This window comes from Epinephelus lanceolatus, chromosome 16 (genome assembly GCF_041903045.1).
Source record: "Epinephelus lanceolatus isolate andai-2023 chromosome 16, ASM4190304v1, whole genome shotgun sequence".
NCBI lineage: Eukaryota > Metazoa > Chordata > Actinopteri > Perciformes > Serranidae > Epinephelus > Epinephelus lanceolatus.
The window spans coordinates 18,966,899-18,985,481 of NC_135749.1; the positions used below are offsets into that span (position 1 = coordinate 18,966,899).

Sequence of the window (18,583 nt, forward strand, 5' to 3'; positions counted from 1 at the left end):
AGCAAATCAAAACTGGTATGATATTTAAATAATTCCCACAGACCACTGTTTAATAAGATTCTCCCTCAAGAAAATCCTTCATGCTTAGAATCAGAGTGACAATCTACAGCACACAAGGTGCTTTTGTCTAATCCGTTTTTTCCCTGTGCATCTCAAGATCTCATTCTGTCCTATTAAACAGAGTTGTATTATACTGAAACCCTAAAGATGGAAAGTGGGAGGTGAGAGAATGGATCTGATATTACAGCTCTGCACATGATGTGTAACCCTGACTAAAAATCATAGCACTCTAATTTTAGCGTGTTTGCACTCGTTACCTGATACTCTTGGAATTGATTTTAAGATTTTGCTGATCCCTTTTAAAACACGAATGCACCTGGAACCAAGATATGATCACAGACGCTTAAAGCTCATATGAGCCCGGCTCAGGACACCGGGCCTGTCCCTACTGGCTGTTCCTAAGATGAGATTAAAAACAAAATCAAGCCTTTTCCCATCGGGGCTCCTAGTCAATGAAACAACCTGTTGTAATGAGCTCATGCTGGCTAAATCTGCACATTCAGTTAAATCCCTTCTTAATAGGGCTGCAATTTAAGATTCTTTCATTATCTATTAATCCGTAGATTTTTTTTCTTGATTAATCAATTAGTTGTTTGGTCTAAAACATGTCAGAAAATGGTCAGAAATGTCGCTTAGTGTTTCCCGAGGTCTAGGGTCGTCCTCAAATGTCTCGTTTTGTCAACAACCGAAAGATAATCAATTTGATGGCACAGAGGAGTAAAGAAACCAGAAAATACAGTGGAAGCTGCTTTTATCAGATTTTTCACTATAAGCGGATGATTATTAAAACCAATTTTCCCCTTTTTCTTCATTTCTTAGGCAGATTACCATCTAATTGACATTTGTATATTTATACATCAATATAAAGTATTGAAACAGACAGCTTTGCTATTTACTAAATTTTATTGACTGTTTCAAAATACAGCACAGCTGTTTCATTACGTGACTGGGAATTATCAGTCCACCTGATGAGGGCGGCTTTAACTACAGGTGCTCTCCCAGTGCAAATTCATTTTCTGTCTCCATCACAAGCAGCAACAAGCTTTGAGAAAATTACTTTCAAATAATTGATTCTTAGATGCATTGTGATGCGCATGAGGATGATTCGGCATCAATTCACAAATGTCAATAATTGATTATCTAATTATTATCTGTATAATAACATTTACCTTAAAAACACCTTCACCTGACCTGCTCAGCATCTTGGCTTTCCCCAGAACTGATATGCAGTAGAGAGGCTGATCTCCACTGCTGAAGATGTTAACAACACAGAGGACGACTCCACCAAACCTCATTTTGTTATTCTCATACAGACAGGACACTGCAAGGTGCTTTCAGATTAATTAATTCATGAATTAATGCAGTTAACTTCTTAAAATAAAAAGACTGTGGACCGTTTATTATTCAACAGTACGTGAATTGCATACTATTTCTAGTGAAATATTACAGTATGCAAACACTGGACATTATGCCAGCATAGTATGAGCAACTGCAACTTTTCCTAAAAAGTGCTTTTCAGAAAGGATGACAAAGATGATATTTAAACTTAAGATCCATCTTCATTGATCTAGTTTCTGGCCCTCACTCTAGCTCTTTATTTACCGCTTTGCAAAGTGCTTTGTATTATTGTTAAGGGGCAAAAATGCATTTCTGGTCACTTTTTAGGTTTTGCAGACTACAACAAAGACAAAAGTGTACTGGAAGGACTTATTAAAACTAAAAACTGAGTAAAGTTCTACTAGGAAACCTGCGAACACACTGCAACCACATGTGGTGTTTCCATTTGCTTTCAAACCATTGGATTGTCATTTTAGCATCAAAATCAATTTACTACACAAAACCCTGCCTGCTAAAGTTGTCACCATGACAAATCCCACGTTTGGAATTTTGGGAACCATTATAGTGGCTCCAAAACAAGAACCCTCTATTACACATGTTGAGCAATGTCCCCTTATATAAATACAAGCACATTTCTGTTTGACATTTTTAGCTGTGTGCAGTTAGGCCAATCTGATGGAGTTGAACAGAATCTTTGACTCAACACACTTGGTTTGGTCAAGTAAATTGCTGCTGGAAAAACCTCGGCGTTCAATCAGATAATAGCACATTGAGTCTGGGAGAGTGAGACAGTGAATGAGAGGGAGAAAGAGAGAGAGATCATGAGAGCTGTCTTTTCAGATGGTAATCGCATGGTTTCTGAACTCCACTGGCATCCAAACAAGGAAAACTGTTTTCTTTGGCAAACGCTGAACATCTCTCTCACTCTTTCCCTCACTCTCTCTCTCTGTCACTCACTCTCCGAAGAACCCAAACTGCACTCATGCACACACCCTGTCCTCCCCTCCTTTCTCTCATTTCGAAACTCAGACTCCCTCCTTTTGCCACAAACACAAACACGTTGTGCAAAAGGAGTAATATCAGTAACAGAGTTCCAAAAGGTAGGAAATGACCATGAAGAGAAACAAAACAACAGACAGGGGAAAAACAAGATTATGAAGCCATGCCGCTCTATCAAAAGACTAATGATAATTTGACAGTCCCTTTGGGCCTCTTTCTGCACAGGATGGGGAGTCTTTGGGCCTGTTCCATGTCTGTGTTGGCTGGTGCACCAGGCTCAGAGTGTGGAACACATGGCTGGCTCAGCAATGTGAACTGGGTGATCTGCAACCACACTGATCAACAATAAAAATGATCAACAATAACAGTTTTGTTTTGGCATTGGGTTTTGAAGTCAGCCTCACCAGCTTTGATTTACAGCTAGGTGGAATGGTGATCCAGCACCATAAATCAGATTGAATGTGGTCATTGTGTTGGACTTGGGTATTGAAATGAGGAAGAAATTACAACATCATAGAAGACCAGCAAGGGGTCTAGTTATTTTCAGAAACCTCACTTCATGCCAGGATTGCTGACTGCTGGCGGTCTGCAGAGGAGAAGATCTGACCCCTCAGATCTGTTGTTTTTGGGGTTTGCAATAATAAGCAGAGCACTCTCTTGATTTTCCCTTCAACTAAGGTTATACTTCACTTCCCCTGCTAGCAATTAGTTTCCAGAATGCTATTTGTCAAAAGCCAAGCCGTTCGTTTTCACTGGTCTGCCCCCACCAGCTCTTGTTACAATTGACTGTTTCCTGCATAGAGAAAACATAAGCCCTTGGAGGAAGGAGAAAGGCCCGGCAGCTGGCTTGAACTACAGTCTGACAATGTGTAGAGATGTCAGAAAAGAGAGAATCACACAATAAATATGGCGTAAACAAATCAGAAGCCTGCCACCGCGAGCAATTCCTGCCTCTGTATTTCAAGACACAGCACATTTAATACATTTTATACAGGAAACCATTTCTTTGGACTTTTGGGAGTTGGGGCAATGCAGAAAATAGGTCAATCATGGAATGACACCTATTGATTTTTGGTGCAAGATCTGAAGACAAAGTAAATGTGCTGTAAACAAATACAATACAACGACAGAGGTTACTCGATAAAGTAATAAGAACTGGACCGACTGATGGAACCATAAAATGTGGCTACACAGAACCCCTGAGGTCTAACTAGGTCTATATGGCACATTGTCATTTTTCCTCTTTTTTTTCCCCAATAATTGCAGACGATACTTCAGTGACTCCCAATGAGGTAGGAAACCTATTGTATCTGGGTTGCAAGGGACCTGGAGAGGCATCAAAGAGCCAGATATTTTCTTGGTAAATCACCAGCAGAGAGGGAACTTTTGAGAGTGCAATTAACAACCTCAAGGTCAGACTTCTCTGGAGAGTTAGCTCTGAAAAAAATCCTCAGGCACTTTCTCTCTCTCTTCCCTCTCCTGCTGTTATCCTCACAGCTACACACACACATACACATGCTCTCTCCATCTCCTTTACCCTCTTGTCCTCCTCTCCACGCACATACATTTCCCTTCACTCGTTTACCTTGTTACTCCTCCGTCCCCTTTCCACCATCCCCCACGCCTCCCCCCTCCCTCTTGCTCCCCCCTTGTCTCCATTACGGATAAACGTTACTTTGTGGTCGGTGGCAACACCATTTCTAGTGCCAGACCAGGGGATGAAAATCGGTCGCAGGTGTGCAGAGGATGAGAGCCATGGATCTTAATCTTAAGGCAATAATGGTGCTGTGCACTGACGAGGTCACTGTGGGAATATCTTACAAAGGAAAGCTCAGGGTCATACCTGCTCTTAAAATGTGGCAAAAATGAACTTTCCATGCTCTTGATCGTGTGAGGACACTTTATAAATTGGACTGAAATTGATTTTCTTTAAAGGCCGGGTGTTGCAGTTGGTCTGATTTAGCACTTGACGAGCACAATAGATGGGTGGGTTTTGAGCACCGCGCTTTGAAGTGGTGCACACAAAATAATTAGATGTCAAGTCTGCGCTGTTGGCTCAAAATCAGACTTTTCATTAATACATAACAAAGCCTGTGACATTAAGACGGGATGAACTGGTTGAACTTTGACTATAAGGATATTTCAAAGCTTTAAACATGTAATTAGAGTTCCCAATTTCTGCTACATCCACACTAATACAGATGAGGATTTCGGGGACACATCTCCCTCAATATTTTGAACATGTGCATTTAAACCCCCGGCCCAAAAAAATAAAAACATGACAGTTGCTGAGGACTTTTATTTTGAAGGAATTGGAGACATTTACACCATTAAGTACGAAATTAAGTGTTTAATATATACATTTTCTGGTGGAGGACCCCCAAATCTCTATGTGTCACACCCCAGTGTTGAAACAAAACCTACGCTCTTGCACACTAATACATTTTCTTTTAAAAACGCATTATTTTGCTGTGTTCAAACCTAGCGTCTGCAATTCTCTGGCGTTTCTCAACCCCTAAAACAGAGACTTTTGAAAATTCTGCTGACCCCAGTTTTGTTCGGAAACTTTGTGGTTGCATTTTAGTATGGACGTGCAGAAATGGAGAGTGCACACTGATCCAGCCCCAGGTCACTTGTGTTAAGGCCCCTAAGCAACCAACTACAGATTAGACAATATGCTTCCTGTTTACACCGGCACACGCATGCCCTTAGTTTGTAAATAGTCATGAGATAAGCGTTATCAGGCATATTTGTATGGATAGAAAATATTTCTGAAACAGTGCTAAAATGGTCGTGTGCATGAATTATTAAGGTGAATGTAGCCTTATATCAGTTACTGAAACTAGACTATGGGGTATACTTGTTAGGGTTGGGTACCGAAACTCGGTACTTTTTATACTTGGTATCGATTCACGTCGGTACTACCGAGTACCGATTCACTTAAAATGAAACGGTGCCAAATTTCGGTACCTGAGGTGGAGGCGGAGCGAGAGCGCATGACTCGCACCTCAGACTCAGCAACAATGGCGACAAAAACAATGTGCAGACAAAAGTTAACGTGCAGCAGTGTTCCTAAATGTTCTCAATAAAATGTTGAAACTGAGAAGTTTAGACTATGGGCCCGAACGACGCATAGTGCGTCCAAATTCACACCCGTTCTTCTCTGTGGATTTTCTCTGCGACCATGTGTCATAGCCAGAAGCCACGCATATCAGCGGAAACAGCAGAATTGTAGCTTTCCAACAAGGCCAAGCACACACAGTGTTTTCACAGCGAAAAATTACAATAAAATGATGTTTAACAGAGCTTTCATACAGCTTTGCACACACATTACTCTTGGATGGATTACTCGCGAACGCAGGCTCGCACAGAAATGCCACGCATATCACATGAAAGCGCAGGACCACACACATCATTGTACTGTCATCCCATCACGCTCTAAATACAGATCAATTGTCTACAAAATAAAAACTTGACGAATTTCTTTACAACCCATTATACAGATCTTGTTACCAGTCACTTCATATAGTGAGGAATATCGTATCTTACCACGTCTCAGGCTTGCGTGTGTTTCTCCCTGTTGATCCACATTTGTAGTCCAGCTTTCAAGATGCAAATATCTCCATATTGTCCAGTTGACACTCCATCAAACTTTGTATGACAAGACCAGCCACTTCACCTTTGCGCACCCAGACAACTGCAGCCTAATGCATGCTGACAGGGCCGTAGTCACCATATACACTGAGGGGGACACGGACACTTGCTATGCTGAGATACATGTAAAAATGTAAGAATTTAGGCACACAGATTTGTTTTTTTCATTGATATAAAAATTTATATAAAATACAGGCACATAGAAGAACATGAAATGATGGCAAATCTGGTTAGCCCAGATTGTCCTGAGAAAAAAACAAGATATAGCATGTGTATGTTGCCTTCAGAATGACTGTGATATGAGCTTAAAAGTGAAGGCAGTAATACCCCAAAAACGCCTAGGGCCCATAGGGTTAAAAAGTACCGAAATAAGGTACCGGTACCGAATTCCAGATACCGGTACCGGTACCGTATCGGTTCAATTATGAACGGTACCCAACTCTAATACTTGTACATTCTTACAAAAAACACAGATTATAACAGTTCCAGAAGTTATGCTTTGAGTACACACAAAACATACACACACCACCCAAGATGTCTCTGATTGTTCCAAAGGCTTCCTTTTTACACAGAGCCTTCACATACCTTCTTTTCTTCTTTCTTACAGGGCAGGAGAGGACTAAATAAATTCCTCAGGTAGAGGTAGAGAGAGAGAGAAAGTTCTGCTCAGCTTGTGTTGGCAGAGAACACTAATAAAAACTGTAAATATACAGCTTTGGATATCACGCTGCTCAATGATACAAGATAACCATCCAAAGGCAAATCGAACCTATCTCTCGGGTTGTTTTAATCAAGGGTTTGACTGTTAACTCTCACACTAACGACGCTGGACAGGCAAAATAAAAACACAACATACTCTGGCACATTACTGCTGGAATTTTGGCAAGAGGGACAACTTGGGCGTGTAATTGAAATGCTGAGTGTGTGCCCGTGCTAATAAGTGGAAATATGTGAAGCTTTTTTAAAGGTTGTGTTTATCAGGATTATTGTATGTTGATGGAAAATCTGATTTATAAGACATACACCCGTGGCTTATTGTTGTCAGGTCGTCTCATTAGGAAGACAAACAGAAAATTGCTTCATAAAGCGATCGTCCCTGTGCTGAGGCAACAAGCTGAACTTGTGCAAGGGCAGTGAGATGATCAATAAGCCATTCCACAATAACCATATAAATATCAATATTATGGCAATCCCTATGCAAGGAGGTAATTAGAGTGGGACTGGTGTAAAACTTCTGTCTAATCCATGTGATAGATTCCATTTAAAAAGGGATTCTTTCTCTTAATGGGCAACAAGAGAGAACCAAATCAATGATTCATCAGCAAATAACTATTAAATTTAAAGCAGGGCTCAGGATGCGGCGATAAAGCTGCTCCAGACGGGCCACTTTTACTATACTTTTCCACAAGTTGCCATCGATTGGACTCCTCCAGCAGCAGCATGAGGATGAGTAATGTGGAGTGATGTTCGATAACAGCACGGTGCTTTACAAAGTATTAGTGTTTCACATTTAATAGTGAAAGAGTGTTGTTTCTTTATGGGATGGCTCTTTGCTGCCATGGATGGTTGTCTATTAATGTTTAATTGCCCTGTGTGGACCAGCTGCAGTGGTGGATTATGCTGACCATTTTAAAATAATATTTGGGGGTGTATTGAGTAAAAAGAGTGGCTGAATGTGTGAGGAAACAGCTCATGCATTATATCATAATAACTGTTTTCATTTGTATTGGGCTGTGTGTTCCATGAAAGCAATAACGGTTCTCCTGCACAAATTTCAAGCATATTTCTTTTTATGTCTGTTTTGGCTGTACAATACAATTTGCCATGTTAGCTGACTTTCATGGCCTTGAGACCATGTTTCACCACTTTTACAATTTGGGAAACCACCGGAGGCATGCTATTTAAATAACCATAACCATAATTGCTTCGGCAAGTTAAGGCAACAGCATGGGATTCTTCCAAAAACTACATTTTGCACACAATCCTTCAATATTTAGGACAGGGATGAAATCTTAGACTTGCTAAATTTTGGTACAGGATTAACAATAAAGTCATTCCAACATACAGACACCACTGATGCGCAGTTTAACATGTATGATGGCATATGATAAAATATATATATGTAATGGCATAAAAGTGGATTCCTGTCAAATTACATTGCATTCAGTGGTCTGATAAAATGGCTTCAAGGATCACATGAAAAAATAGGATGTCAGCCCACATAAACTCTGTTCTATTTATGCGATGACATATCTATGTCATAAACCCTCAATGAACTTTGCATGTGGGAACCCAAGCCAAATACCCTCTGAGACAAGAATCACACTCTCACTGTCAAAGAACTGGCATGCTTGTATACATGCATGCACACATAAACCCACACACACACACACTGTCCTACCTGGCGTGAGGGACATCGATGCTGGAGGAGACCACCTTGCGTTTCTGCTCTAGCAGGGACACTGATCTGGTGTCAGGGTCCCAGCCAAGGCGCTTGCCGTCCGCCACCCGCTGCTCCTCCACTGCCTCTGGGCTGAGGGAGCCGCCTTCCACCTTATGGCTCTCTGGAGCTCCGTTACTGGAGCTCTGCTGGAGAGGGATGCAAAGAGGATTAAGTCAGTGCTTGGGTGGAAAACCATGTACACAAATTACGAACAATGCAGATAAAGGAATGCACCATGAGAAACACTGATGCGAAGTTGTGCAAGGTACAGGAACAAGCCTTCTTTTGTGAAGGGCCAGGGTGAAAAAAAAGTAAAGACTAATACTAAAAAAATACTGCCCATCTAAATCATCAAAACATCTTAGACATATTACAAACAATTACAAATGCATAGTTTTTCAACACTGCAGCAGATATTACGTTGGGGTCTAAGCTCTGGCTGTCAAAAGCTTGCAACCCAAATTCTGAAGATTTTCGTGTTTACTTTTCAAATGAAGGAGTACGTGGTCCAACATTGGTGAAGAAATGTTTCCAGCCTCTTGGGCTTAAAAAAGCCTTTCCAAAACAGATTGGATAAACTCAAAAATGCAAAGTGGTCAGTTATAAAACAAGGCTGTTTTTCTTAGTTCCTGCAGACGTTTTTAAGATATGAGGGTTTCAAACCGAAAACCGCGAGGTACTGTTGACAATTCTACTAAAACTCCCTTCTCATGAGCAAAAATGAATGAAACTATACAAAAGACTATGCATCTGTGTTATAAGACCTTTCCTGATGGTGGCTCTTGAGCCATTTGTTCAAATTTTTAAGTTTGAAACTTAAGAAACTGATTAAATAAAATCATATTACCAATCATGTGTCACATGTGTTTCTAAGGACGAGAGACGTTATGGGAGGAATCAGTCATTTGTGCATTACTTAAAGGTACCCTGTGGAGTTTTTGATCACCAGTACCACTATGCAGCAATGTTTTGCTTGTACCATGCACAGGCACATGGGTGCTGCAATACACAGCATGCTGGTGGTTTGTTTCACAACATTCCACTGATCCACAGTTTGTGGTGATGTGATGGCAACACACAAAGAGCGTCGCAATGCGCCTGGGTCCGAACCAGGAACCCTCTTGCTGTGAGGCGACAGTGCTAAGCACTATACCACCGTGTTGCCTTGCTTTGTGTGATGTTGACATCAAAAATGGCTGCACGGTCAGTGTCCCTGTCCATCTTTTCTCTCCATTCCCTTATAAATGTATAATCTATACACTTGTTCTGTATATTAATTATCAAAAAAAAAAGGGGGGGGGGGGTGAGTGACATTAAATGCTATTAAATATGTCTTTTTAGCATTAAAAATTAAATGCGGGTTAATAAAAGATCATGACAGAATTTTTACGACCTTGTCAGTCAAAATGATGGACAAAGAAAACGTCTACCACAGCTTCTGATTTAAATATATATTACAACATGTTAAAAATTCAACTTTGCAAAAGAAAAAAAACGATTCAACACATTTGAACTCCAGGATACACACAAAGAATTTGGGTGAGAAACATTAAATCTTAAAAGACAATTTGTTTAACAGAAAAATCCACAGGCTACCTTTAAATTGAAAATCATAATTTTTAATAAACTGTTCATCATTCCTCAGTTTTAGAGGATCATAAACATCTCAAAATCTCATCTCTCCGCCATTTGAGCTCGAACTGACGAATATACAAAGTCACAAGAAGCACTAGAGCAGGTGAGGTGGTGTGTGTGTGTCACAGCTGATTCCACTGCAACTATGCACCAATTGTGTTATAGGGGTTTTTACATCATGTTTGACAGCGTGAACACCAATGAGACAGAGATATAAAAGCTCTTATTTTGGTGATTTTAAGTTAAAAAAAAAAAAAAGCCAAAAAAAACTCCATCAAAGCTTCAGTCTACAGCTGACAGCCATTGTATGGATCTTTGGTGTTTGAGGTAAATGCAAGCACCAACCTCTGGGGCTAAAAAGTGAAGCCAACATGGAAGTGCCAAAAATTGCAGTTCTTTGAATGGCTACTTGAGGCTGGCTCCAGATGCCAGTCAATCCCCATAGACCCCCATGTTAAAATGCCAAACTTTACATAAGAAATAAAGATGTTAACAGTCTGGTACAATAAACAGCTTGATCTCTACAGCTAATTTCCCCCTTCATGACAACTGTACGGAGGAGGAACTTTTTTATAACTAACTCATTTACATTTATTAAGGCTTAAGTTACACATAATTAAGGGCGGGGCATTTTGAGTGACAGGCTGTCTCCCGATATTGTCCTTAACTTTTCAGTCAGATCTACCCTTCACTCCTCCACAGTGTTTCTCACCCAAATACGGTCACTACTGGCTCCAAAATCCAAGATGGTGATGGCCATAATGCCAGAACTGAGGCTTCAAAACAGGAGTCCAAAAACCAATGGGTAACGTCCATTATTTTTGCAGCCTATGGCTTAATGTAAGCTACAAGACTTGGTAACTCACAGCCAATCTGGTGTGTAAACTGCAGACTGGTTTAATCTAACTGAAATTTATTTTTTTACAACAATAAAATAGAATGAAGTTCAAAGAAAAGTTGTCAAAGTGGGGAACCAGAACTTAATAACCGACACACATAAACATACTCCACACAGCAAGATTGCATTACACAAAACACATCCAAGTGCCACACACCAACATGAACTTCTATCTGACATACTATGACAAAATAAAAGCATTTCTCCCATCAGAAAACGCCCACCTGTACAACATCATCTCTTCTCTTACACAACAGCAACGAATGGCATGCTTCTGCACATGAATACCTGCATGCACCTACGCACACACCAACACACACATCTCTGCAGGTAACTAAAGGCATTAGGCTCTTAGAAACACGCTGAGAAAAGGCCAAAACACAGCCAGAGTGACACACACGGCTGCCCATGCCAATGGAGCATTGAGGAGTATGACATGCAGGCAAGTATGTGTGTGTGTGTGGGGTGTGTGTGTGTGTGTGTGTGTGTGTGTGTGTGTGTGTGTGTGTGTGTGTGTGATCTAGATCATTATCTCAAAGCACTGTAACATGATTAGGGTTGACTGTGGAAAGGCAATGGCACCCTAGTCAATCACTCACACATACATGCACACACACAAACACCAAGAGAACAATTTACTTAGATTAATGAGGTAAGCAAAAAACAAACAAACAAAAAAAAACAGGAGAACTGAGTATTGAGTATCGCTCATGATTGAGGCTGGTCGCAAGAACACTCAGTGGTGCACAAAATGCCCTGTGAAAACACAGACTTGAGTAAAACAACAAGATGGATTACACCGGCTCGGGGAAGATTAGGTGTTGTGTGTATGACGAGTGTACTCCTCGGATAAAACCAACAGCAATTCCTTCCTTTCGCCAGGCTTATGAATGATGGCATTTCACAGAGCCAGGAAAATGTGAAGCGTGCCAAATCATTTGTGAAATGTGAGTTGCATGTGTCAAAGCTGATGTATACGTGTGTGTGCATGTGCGCACACAACAGATATTCTGAGTGTCCCTCATATCGCACCACTCATTATCTTCCCTTCTCTCTCCCACACAGAAACTCACAGAGAAACTCATAACCTACTTGCTTTGGGCAGTTTGTCAAGCGTAAAGAGTCTTGAACCTTTATGGGTCAAAGGTCATAATAAAGCAAGCTGACACAGACCATAAATTGAATCCTGTGGACCAACTGTGTCTTTCAGCTCATATGGTTCTTTGTTGCTAGGAAGTATTTGTGTTAGCACATCTAGTGCATGTTACCAGGGTTAGGAATGTTAATGATTAATCGATGATGTCACACTGCTCTGACATTTAGTTTTTTTAAAGCATAGTTCAGACCAAAGATTCAGCGAGACAAAACCGGTTTAGAGGGTTGCAGGTAAAAGTCACAACAATGTGAGTTAGCCCGTCTCACCTTGACTCAAGCTGATAGGCTGATAGTGTTGCATGCAACTCAGCTTGTCAAATCGCCAGTGGCTAGTTTAAGAATGTAAGGCACGTCACCTGTTGTAACGGCCAGTCGTCTTGTAGCGAAGCCGGTCAAGTCAGTTGCAAACAATCAGCTGGTCAAAATGGCAGAGTTTTGGACGGAGTAAAGAGAGAAACACCTCATCAACTTGTCTGAGGAACAGCTGTGTCTGTATGTTTTCTGCTCAGTATCTAGGGGCTGTAGCTCACCTGTCACCAAGAAGCGCAGCGTTATCATCAACCATTCCCCTGGTGAAATGCTGTCTCGATAGTGTTTTCTCTGCCGATTAGAGGTGACACCTACTCGCCTAAACAATTTAACTGCTCCGGGCATAGACGGCAGAAACTGACAAAAGAGGGGAGATCTCATGTCTCAAGTTCACGGCATAAATTTGCATAACCCTTTGGGTATTCTGTTGAAGCGCTCATGGACTGCTCCAAATCCACAACCCTCTCGATTTTTTTGTTTTTGCCATTTCATCACTACTAGAAATGCAAGTGTAGTTGGTATCTCATTATCACTATCTTCATTCATATCTTAAGATGCTACAAATTCTATCTCGCTACAAAAAAAAAAGCCTTTAAATTGGTTAAAACTGATGTAAACTGACAGATTTCAGAACGTTGCAGACTGGCACACTGCAGAGTTGCAAGTTTTCAACTAGTCTCGTTGTGAATCTTGGGTTTGATCTGGGCTTAACCTAACACATGACTTAGTCTGGAGCTGTACAATTGTTATATATTAAAATCGCAATTCGAAGGAGTGCAATTTTCAAATCGCAGCAACTGCTGCAGGCAAATCTTCCTCAGCTGTAACTACTGGCTGAATAACATTGACGCTAATGCTGGACGGGATGGAGAAAATTGAATATCACAATATTTTTACATAAATCTTTACATAAATAATCATCGTTAATGTGGATATAATGACTAAGTGGATAAAGACAAATAATGGAACAGCTAGAACGTCTGGAAAATTGCATAACATTACTGTAATGCAGCCTTTAAAACCAGAAAAAGACAACACAAATCTAAGACAATATCCAATGAGCATTGAGCAAAAGCAATTACTAGCGTAATATCTGACTAAATAGTAGCTGAATTTGTATAGATATTTATTTTAAAAAATAATTAATGCACATACAAGTTCACTTTTTGAATGAAAGAACCCTTGCAGGGTCCTCAATAAGCAATAGCATTGTTCCATCTGATTGTGTTAATGATAAACCAGATAAATTTGTGAGGATGCTTGATTTAAAGAACTTGTTCAAGACTATATAGAGGCCAGGTGGTAACTTGATAGAAATTATTTGTGGTTTTAATTGCAACCGCAGTACTGGTAAAAATAAAAATCACAACTAGATATTTTCATTGAGCACCAGTTCTTTTGGTGTAGTAGAGGTTGTTCTGCAGAACTTGAATGTTTGACTACATTTGATAGCATGTTTGCCAATGAGAGACATAATTACTTCTGAAGGACGCACATAACAAGATTGCAAAAAGGTGGATTAAAAATGTGTCTGTGTGGCCACAGCGCTCACAGCACTACATAAACACACACACCTCCTTTACCCTATAAGATTACTCATACATCATCACAGACAGCTTCCAGACTTGACCCTGTGGTCGCTGTGCTCCATGCTGATGCTGCTCAGCCAACCAATAAGGACAGACGACGCCGGCCTGCCTGCCTGGGATCACCGCTTTAGAACAAAGACTCACTCAGCTCCTGTCAACAAGCTTGCTTCATTGACTCCCACATCGGCATACGATCAGCGCAAACAACAACAACTGCACGGGCAACAAAAGCACCCGGCAAAACAAAAACAAGTAACGCCTCTTTGTTAGCAGCAAGAGATCTATGTAACATTGCTCACACACAACACACACACTTGCACAAACCAACAAGTCAACAAGTGGCATCCTGCACCCCCCTCCAGAACAGGGGGCATTCGTTTGCCATACCGGGCAATGTGCCAAGCATCCAGATTCTTTGGAGCACGCCACCCGTTGCCAACCTGGGGGTGCCTGCTTTGTTGGCTGTACAGCTGCTGCTCAAACAGGGCGGCTTGCCCTCACAAACAACCCCCACTCCAAAATTCAAAGTAGTCAGCTCTAACTCAATAAACATACAAATACACATATGGGAAAGAGCACATCCACGTACACAAAAAGCAACACAGATCCACATGTGAATCCACACACACAGGGCACACACCCCCTCCTCCTAATTTCATGGCTTGTTTTCGACCTCAGTGGGAATTTAGAGCTGAAAGAGACTTGACCATTGTGCTGACAGGGCGACGCTCTCAGCCTCAGCTGCACTACTCCAGCCTGCAGTGGTGACTGTAAGGTATTGTGCAACAGCTTTGTGAGTGCTGCACTGCATACACACATGTGCACATGCAAAACAACAGAGCCCAATTTTACAATGCATTTCTTATCACTCAAAGGTCTGACAATTCCCCATAAAGAGCTGTTGCATTCCTCTATGTTAAGGTCTGACATGTCTGAGTAAAAGTTTAAAGATTAATCTGCAACTTCATTTGAGATTTAGAAGCTTCTCGGAGTGTTGCTGCTGCATCTGTACATGTACACCCTCCATATGTCTCACATTTACATAAAGGAAATGTGAGCAGTCCAGCATGTGTGGTAACAAATAGCGGCAGAACATTTCCGTTTTGAATAAGGAAATAAGACCCAGGACTGCAGCCTGCCTTTTACTTTATCAATACCATATCAAAACACAACAAACACACATGACTGCAAGGAGGCACACAACCACACCAAGCAAAATAAATCAAAATCAGGCCGTAAACAAGCCGTTATTCGGTCACATGCATTCCTCAGTCACTCCCTCACTATAAAAAGGACACCACACACACACACACACTTCCCCAATGCCACAAACTGTGTTTTCATCCAAAAGCTGGATTGGCTTCTCTTCCTCATACAATCTTTATCTGAGGCCATGTGACACCAAAGCATACAAGTTGAAAATGAAGGCAATTAGGTCACTGCTAATTAGGCCCACATCAGAACTGCAAATTTGGACATGATCGAAACTTCCTATTCTGCCTCTAATGTCACAGGAAGCCCACACTGTCTATTTTTAACCGTTGTTAACAATAATAGCCTTGTTGTGGTAAGTAAAGCCATATAATGTTCAACTGGGTGATAAGCTGCATCATCTGTCAATGAAAATGTGCAAAATATAATGCATTGTTTAAGTGCATAATGTGCAATCTAATGCACGATTGACTTTTTTTTGTGCATAAATGTGATGTAAATCATAAGCCTATATACGTGCAGAAACAAGCTCCTCACATCAGTCCAAAACGCTGCAGTCAGAGCGTGTTTGTTTGCCTCGGCTTACCCACCCACTAGCCCACATAAACATTGCGCAGGCCCTATCAAGCCCTTTGTCCCATATATCTGATGTCGCCAAATGTCATGACAGCCCGTTATTTGATGCAATATGCAAACGAATTTGCAGCATATCTCGTCTGAATGGTGCTGGTTTTGTCCCCGCAGGTTAAATTTGACATGAGCAGCAGCAGCGGCGGCGACACCGTTAAATCCGCTCCGTGCAGGAAGCGGTTAAACGCTGCAAAACACCGCACAACAAAAACAGTGAAGCGCTGCCTGCCGGCCGGGGCGCTTTTACACACATATACACACACATACACACACCTTCAAGCTGGACTTGAGCGGTCCTTTGGCTGCAGTGTGGCTGGACCCCGTGGCTATCTCCTCCTCGGAAAACTCCTTGAGGCTCCCGTCTTGCATGAGCACAGTGTAGACGCTGCGCCGGGCTCCTACGGCCGAGACGTCTCTGTTTTCCTGCTTGACAGCCTGGACCACTCCTGTCACCGGGGCACCGTCCCCCGTCGGACTCGGCGCATAAACGCGGCTGCCGAGGATCGACCGCTTCACCAAACGCCTCGTATGCATGTCTAAAAGTGTCTCGCTGAATTCAGGGGCGGCCAACCGGTGAATTAAACCATTAAACGTCGAATTATAACCGGTAAACAACGTCGAGAAAAACACAAAACCGCAGCGGGTAGACTACGCGCTCCAACAGCCCTGATAAAATGTTAGAAAGCGGCAACATACTCGGAAGGCGAATCCTCCAAACAGGGTCCTGAACGCACCGCACTCACAAGTACCGAACACCGCAGGACAACTTTGAATAAGCACCGGACAAAAGCCGACAGCGAGACAACGCTTCATTCGCCGCTGAACAACCTCTACATCCAACCGGCTACCAATCTTTCTCCGTTCGACCTGTTTGTTTTCCCCACTGCTCCCTGCGAGCTGAGGGGGCGGCGGGAAAACACGGACGAACCGTTACTTTCAGGAGCCGAGCTGACATTTGTACACGATTTCACAAAATGGCGACTTAACCGTGATTTAACAACTTAGACATCGAGGAACGGAAGCAGATGCGTCGAGTTATTTAATGTCGCTCGACCCCGTACATCGCCACATGTCCGCAGGTGCTGGAAACGGTTGAAAACACGACCGTTACGTGACTCCAGCTCCAGCGACCGTTAGCTCCAGTCCGCGCGCGGCTCCGACCGAGCTGGGCCTTTACCGGCGGAATGCTGCCTGTAAACATGTGCGGTCCGGCGGCCAGGGCGGGCTGCAATTGGTCGGCGCAGCACACGCCTCCACAAGCCCCCACCGCTCCCCCTTCTCCTCCGACAGAAGGTAATGGAAGCCGGGAGGATGCTCCATTCAAAACAATGACGCAAGGATGGAGAGGAAACGAGATGGGAGGGGGTATGGCAGGAGGAAAGAAGAGGGAAGAGGGGGAATTTAGGCTAGGGAGAGGAAAACTTTGACCACACAGACATGCTTCATGCTTTAACCTAGTTGTTGAAAGCATGTAGCCTACTTTCCAGGTGCCATGGGACTTCAAAATTACTACAATCTGGCTCCAAAATGAAAGTCATGGACTCCACTGGTCTGTTTTTATGAATGCATTTATAAACACAACAGATGATTTAATATCTTATATGGTTGTCATTTTTTAACATGCCAGTTTTATTCTACTAGATGCACTGGACAGAACATGCTCCAACAAACATGGGCACATTAAAACACTACAGGCCCCTGGGCACAGACATGCAAAAGGCCCCACCACCTCTTTACATAGGAGCAAGACACACAGACTTTGTGGTGGTTTTGCATCTTTCCTTAGCCGTCATGCATCCTTTTTTTGATTTATCTTCTCTCTGTGGTCTTTTTGTGTTTCTTTGAGGCAAATTTGTCCTTTTTTTGTCATTTTGTGTCCCTTTGATGTCATTTTCTTGTCTCTACAGTAATTTTTTAGGTCTTTGAGGTAATTTAGTGTCTTTTATTGGTTATTTTGTGTCTCCTTGTGCTTGTTTTGTGTCATACTGAGGTAACTGTATGCCTCTTTTGGTTATTTTGTGTCTCCTTGTGCTTGTTTTGTGTCATATTAAGGTAACTGTATGCCTTTTTTATTGTTTTGTGTCTCCTGTGCTTGTTTTGTTTCATACTAAGGTAATTTCTTTGTCCTTTTTTGGTCATTTTGAGTCTCTTTGTAGTCGTTTTGCATATGTTTGGGATATTTTTGTCTCTTTGTGGTTATTTTGAGTTTCTTCCTGGTCAATATGTGGTAGTTTTGAGTGACATTTTGCAGGTGAAGGGCAGAGGGGCCCCGATACGTTTGGTCCTACGGCCTGTGCCCGGTAAGCCCATTCAGTAATCCATCTATGCCAACAGCCTTGCACATCAGGTTTCTGCCAGGGCAAGAGCCAACCAAATCTTAGGCAGTCCCATCAGATAAATAAGGTGAGGTCAGCCTTTGATATGTGTATCTGATGCCACAGGGTAATGATAACAATAAGCCAGCAGTCTTTGTTCCTTTTACTGTGCTCTTCATTTTCAACACTGAATATAACAGCAATCACAGGCGGCTTACTCTCTCATATAAGCTACACCCTGTACTAAATGAGAAAGTGTGATCTCACAATGTGACTCAAGTTGTTGCTCACTGAGAAGGAAAGATATATCTGATAAATGTGTCCCGTGTTTTAAAAAAGAATATTT

General features: G+C 42.0%; 1 protein-coding gene across 3 annotated transcripts in view; it reads right to left on the minus strand.

Annotated features, from left to right (window-relative positions):
- Positions 1 to 17,207, minus strand: part of znf704 (zinc finger protein 704) — a 67,058-nt gene extending 49,851 nt beyond the window's left edge. For 2 of the 3 annotated variants that reach the window (XM_033637094.2, XM_033637096.2), the window contains exons 1-2: positions 16,196 to 17,207; positions 8,453 to 8,640 (exon numbers count right to left, since the gene is read on the minus strand). In XM_033637094.2, coding sequence (XP_033492985.2) covers positions 8,453 to 8,640; positions 16,196 to 16,456 — 449 coding nt within the window. In that variant the 5' untranslated portion in view covers positions 16,457 to 17,207. The remainder of the gene's footprint in view (positions 1 to 8,452; positions 8,641 to 16,195) is intronic. The other variant, XM_033637095.2, reaches the window with a different exon arrangement.
- Positions 17,208 to 18,583: the final 1,376 nt, after the last annotated feature.